The sequence below is a fragment of the Grammomys surdaster genome, unplaced genomic scaffold (assembly GCF_004785775.1).
Source record: "Grammomys surdaster isolate TR1022 unplaced genomic scaffold, NIH_TR_1.0 164, whole genome shotgun sequence".
In the NCBI taxonomy this organism is placed as follows: Eukaryota; Metazoa; Chordata; class Mammalia; order Rodentia; family Muridae; genus Grammomys; species Grammomys surdaster.
The window spans coordinates 1,240,607-1,245,140 of NW_021604612.1; the positions used below are offsets into that span (position 1 = coordinate 1,240,607).

The window sequence follows — 4,534 nt, forward strand, 5'->3', positions numbered from 1 at the left end:
GGGCGGCAGGGGTGGCAGCCTGCTACATCTGTAGTAGGAAGTAGAGAGAGATGAAGGCTGATGCTTAGCTCCCTCTCATTTTTTTATTCAGCCAAGATCCCTGCTTTCTGCCGCCCACTTTCAGGACGGGCCTTCTCAGTCTGGATTGTCTCTCACAGGCCCTGAGAGAGACTTGGGTCGAGGAAGTCAGGCAGGTGTGAGTGAGCGAGCAAATGAATGCGCACCCTCTTCATCTCTCACCTCGGTTTGACCCCTAGGTCAGCGACATTCCCGATGGAGGTCGGCGTGAGAGCTGCTCTGGGACTCTCCCTAACCAGTATGTCTGGCCTCAGCCTCGTCTCCCCTGCCTGGTTCCAGACCCCTTCCTCTTCCTATGGTGTCTTTACCTACTGCTCCTGGCCACAGGGTGACCGTTGGAACCAGAGCTGTGTGACCTTTGGGTCCCTGAAGGACATGCCCAGCTTGCCCTGGAAGGTGAGACACAAGCTCTTCCAGAGCGGCTGGCTCCCAAGGAGTGGGCTCTGAGGGTCCTTTGCCGACCAGTGTGTGTCCTAGTATCTGAGCACACAGGATTCCAGCACCCAGCAATTCTCAGGAACACCAAGGAACTCTGCATAGGGTTCTTTACACCTCTGAGCTTGGGGTTCTGCAAACATTGGGTAGGTGTGACTTCAGTCTAGAGTCAGCTCTTAGTCCCCAGAAAAATCTTTGTGCAAGCCAGAAAAAGGCACCTTCTTCAAGGCACCATACGGCCACCTACTAGGAAATCGCTGTCATCGATAAGCAAGTTTGTGGTGGTTCTGCAGTGTACAACCTGTACATCCCTCCCTGACTCCACCCAGGTACTGCTGGGGTTAACATGAAGAATGGGGTGTTCAAGTTCTTGGAGCATCATAGTGATCAACATAGGGAGGGTGAAGTCTGGGTACTTAGACCAGCACCTAAGAGGAAGATTATACAGCCTTCAAAATTGATCACAAAGGTGACATTGTGAATGGGGGGCTTCTCCTGGTGATCCTGGCAAGTGCTTAATCAGGGCAGGATATAGTGGATCATTGACCTGGTTATTGGACTAGCTGTGTGTCTCAAGGCCAGGAACTTACAATCTCTGAGCCTCTGTTTATTTAAGGGAAAACAAGGCTATAGTAACACATAGCCGCAATGACAATTTTGGAATTTTGGGTTCTTTGTGGGAACATGTTTTCACTTTGATCCTAGATGCGGGATGTGGGGCTGCTTCAGACCGTCCACAGCAGCTGACTCTGATTTGCCTCGTGCTCTAGCAGGAGCGTGATTTTGCCAGCTGCAGATATTTTCTGTGATTGCCTGACATTTAGGAATTCTGGGGACTTTTCAGAGGGTATCTAAATGCAAAGGCCCCGAGAGGTGTGGGGTGTTGGTTTTGGTTGTTGGTGGTCGTAGTTTATTAAGTAGTTGTATACAAAGAAGACACAAGAAGTATAAATTAATATCCTGAAGGCGAAGGTCAAACTTGACCCCAAGGGATTTGATGTCCATAGTCAGCAGGACACAGTCTAATGATAACTCTGCCCCCTTTCCTGTATCCTTTTGTCTTTCCTACTTAGTGTTAGGGGGTTGAAAGGGTGGGAAAGGGGTGAAGAAGGGTGGAAAAAAGAAGAACCTACAAAGTAGCCAAACATACATAGCTGTTGGAAACATTTTAGCGGAAAACAGGCAGCATGACTGCTGTGTGCCCCATCCCACCTCCCTCTCCTTTCTCCCAAGGTCTCAGCTGCAATGCTCCTGGGAGGCTGGCTTTTGCTGTCCATCAGCGCTCTTCTCCCCTGGCCTTATGCCACAGTAAACTGTGCTTGGGGCATGGTGTGTGTGTGTGTGTGTGTGTGTGTGTGTGTGTGTGTGTGAGAGAGAGAGAGAGAGAGAGAGAGAGAGAGACAGAAGACAGAAAAACAAAGAGAGAGAGAAAGAGAGAGAGAGAGAGAGAGAGAGAGAGAGAGAGAGAGACTACTTCTATGTTTCTCTTTCACCCACCCATTCTATACCGTACTTAGTAGCGCTACCACTGCACAGTTGGGTAGGCTGTGCACTGCCCAAGGATGCCCAACCAAAGGCTGGCAGCCCAATCAAGGGCTGAGAAGATGCTGAAGTCTGACCCTCACTTCACTTCCTGCTTCAGTGGAGGAGGGCAACTCTTCTCTAGTTCACCAGGAGCCCTACAGTGACTCTCCACCCCTCTCACCTGAGTTAGAACAAGGTCCCACAGGCCCCAGTTCTCCCCTTTCCCTCCCTCACTGGGCAGACAGGTCCAGCTGAGGTGAAATCAGATCCAGCCAGCTGGCTGGCTCATCCACCTTCCAAGGGCTTCCCATGGCAGGCAGAGGGAAACCCAAGTCTCTCTCTCTCCTACCTCAGCTCTCCCTGTCCCGGCCTCACCTCTCCAGCTGCCCTCTTCTCTCTGATGCTGTAATCCCACACTCACCTCCCCATCTACCCCTCCTGTCTCTGCAGGGATCTGCTCAGGATTTAGCATTGTGACATAGCCCCTTACTTCTCAGTAGGGAGGGAGCCATCTCTCCTAATCTCCAGGGTCTGCCGGGCTCTGGACTGAAGGCTCCTCTCTCTCTCTCTCTCTCTCTCTCTCTCTCTCTCTCTCTCTCTCTCTCTCTTCCAGAGGGAGGACCCCCAAGATGTCTGCTCGTTTTATTTCTATCCTTAACACACAGCTAGAGTCCTAGGAGTGCCTTTTGCTTTTAATTTATTTTTAATAGAATTCTGATCTTTAGAATCTATGGGAAGAATACACCTAGACAGGTAGTGTCAAAACTCCCCAGGAATCTGCAACTTGACATCCCAGAGTTGTACTCCCATGAACATGGTAGCAAGCAGGGCAAAAGCAAGATCTCTCTCTCTGCCAGGGCTCCTTCCTGGGGTGGGGTCCATTTAAAATTAAACATTAACAAGGAATGGCACAGAAATTCTGAGAAACAATTCACTGCGCCATGGTGCCGGGGATGGAGCACAGGGGTTGAGCATGGTTATGTGTGCGTGTGTATGCGTGTGTGTGCATGTGTGTGCATGTGCATATGTGTGCATGTATGTGTGTGTTTCTCTGTGTGTGAATGCATGTGTGAGTGCATGTTTGTGTGTGTGTCTGTGTGCATGTGAGTGTATGTGTATATGTGTCTCTGTGTGTAAGTGTGTGACTGTGTATGTGTGTGCATGTGCATGGGTCTGTGGGTTTCTGCAGTGGATAGAGAGGTGAGTCAATGGATGGGTGAGTGGTTGGGTAAATGGGTAGATGGATGGATGGATGGATGGATGGATGGATGGATGGATTGATGGGTGGATGAGTGGATGGGAGGGTGGGTGGAAAAGTACATGGAAGGATGGATGAGCTGATAATCGGATCGATTGCTGAATAGACAGATAGATGTGTAGGGTGGGCAGGGTGCTGGGTGAGTCCTGGGATCACAAATCAGCCCAAAAGCCCTGATCTATACAGTGATTTTCCTTTTCTGCTGCCCCCAGCGGCCTCCATGCTTGTAGGTCTGCTGGTTTTTCCAGCCACTCTGGCTTCCCCGTTCGCCAAAGAAGTCTGTGAAGGCTCCTCCATGTATCACAGTGGAGCATGCCGGCTGAGCTGGGGCTATGCCACTGCCATCCTCAACGCAGTCCTGACCAGCCTGCTTGCCATCAGGTGGCAAGTGACCACGGTCCAGAGGACAGCCGTCCCCTTCTCCAATGACACTCAGAGAGTCATCCTTCTGCCAGAATAAGGAAATGAGTGTCACCTAGGAAGAGCAAAAGACAAACAACAACAATCTCTACAGCTGAATGAAATTGTTACACACTCAGGTTCAGATCCCCCATCTGCTTCCATGCTGTGTGACCTCAGGCAAATCGCTTTCCCTTTCTGGACTCACTTATTCTTTGGTACAGCGGAGGTTGGCATAATGCCTACTTTGTGGGAGTGTTATAAAGGACTTTGATTTGCCATATGTAAATGAGTGGAAAGTACACAGAAAAACCCTAGAAAGACAGCTGTCCAATCCAAAACATTTTTTTGAGACAGTGTTTCTCTGAAGCTCTGAAATCCTAGAATTCTCTATATAGACAGGACTGGCCTCAAACTCACAGAGCTCCGCCTACCTCTGCCTTCTGGAATCAAAGGCATGCACCACCACACCTGTGTAATCTTTCCATGTGGGATACTTGTTTTCTCTCTCTCCTTGTAATCCCTCCTCTCCTGGGGAATCTGAGTGTCTTTATTTCCCATGAGCTATGATCCGTTGTGTGCTGGATGCTGTTCCTGCCGGGCGGGGCTCAGGACCCTGCTCGATACTACATGTAAGCAAAGCATTAGTGGATGGATGAGGAAACCATGCTGTTTCTGGGAGCTTGGAGGCCTTCCATCTGGCTCATCTGCCTGTCTGTCTGTCTGTCTGTCTGTCTGTCAATACTTCTTGTTGTCCGTGATGTTTTCATGTTGATTGTCACTGTGACAGGAACAGGAATCACCACAGAAAGCAGCCTCCAGGCGTGCCAGTGAGAGACT

At 50.0% G+C, this 4,534-nt stretch overlaps 1 protein-coding gene across 1 annotated transcript; it reads left to right on the top strand.

The window, feature by feature from the left end:
• Positions 1 to 213: 213 nt before the first annotated feature.
• On the top strand, positions 214 to 3,755 carry Tmem211 (transmembrane protein 211). Its single transcript, XM_028765405.1, has 3 exons — positions 214 to 474; positions 1,747 to 1,828; positions 3,508 to 3,755. Exons 1-3 carry the CDS (start codon positions 217 to 219, stop codon positions 3,753 to 3,755), a joined length of 588 nt encoding a protein of 195 aa, XP_028621238.1. The 5' UTR covers positions 214 to 216.
• Positions 3,756 to 4,534: the final 779 nt, after the last annotated feature.

Bases quoted from the DNA above. Each gene is read 5' to 3' on its own strand.
- Tmem211 (XM_028765405.1), top strand. From the start codon at position 217: ATGCGCACCCTCTTCATCTCTCACCTCGGTTTGACCCCTAGGTCAGCG. The intron at 475-1,746 runs GTGAGACACAAG...CTTTCTCCCAAG, and splicing joins TGCCCAGCTTGCCCTGGAAG to GTCTCAGCTGCAATGCTCCT. The intron at 1,829-3,507 runs GTGCTTGGGGCA...TGCTGCCCCCAG, and splicing joins GCCTTATGCCACAGTAAACT to CGGCCTCCATGCTTGTAGGT.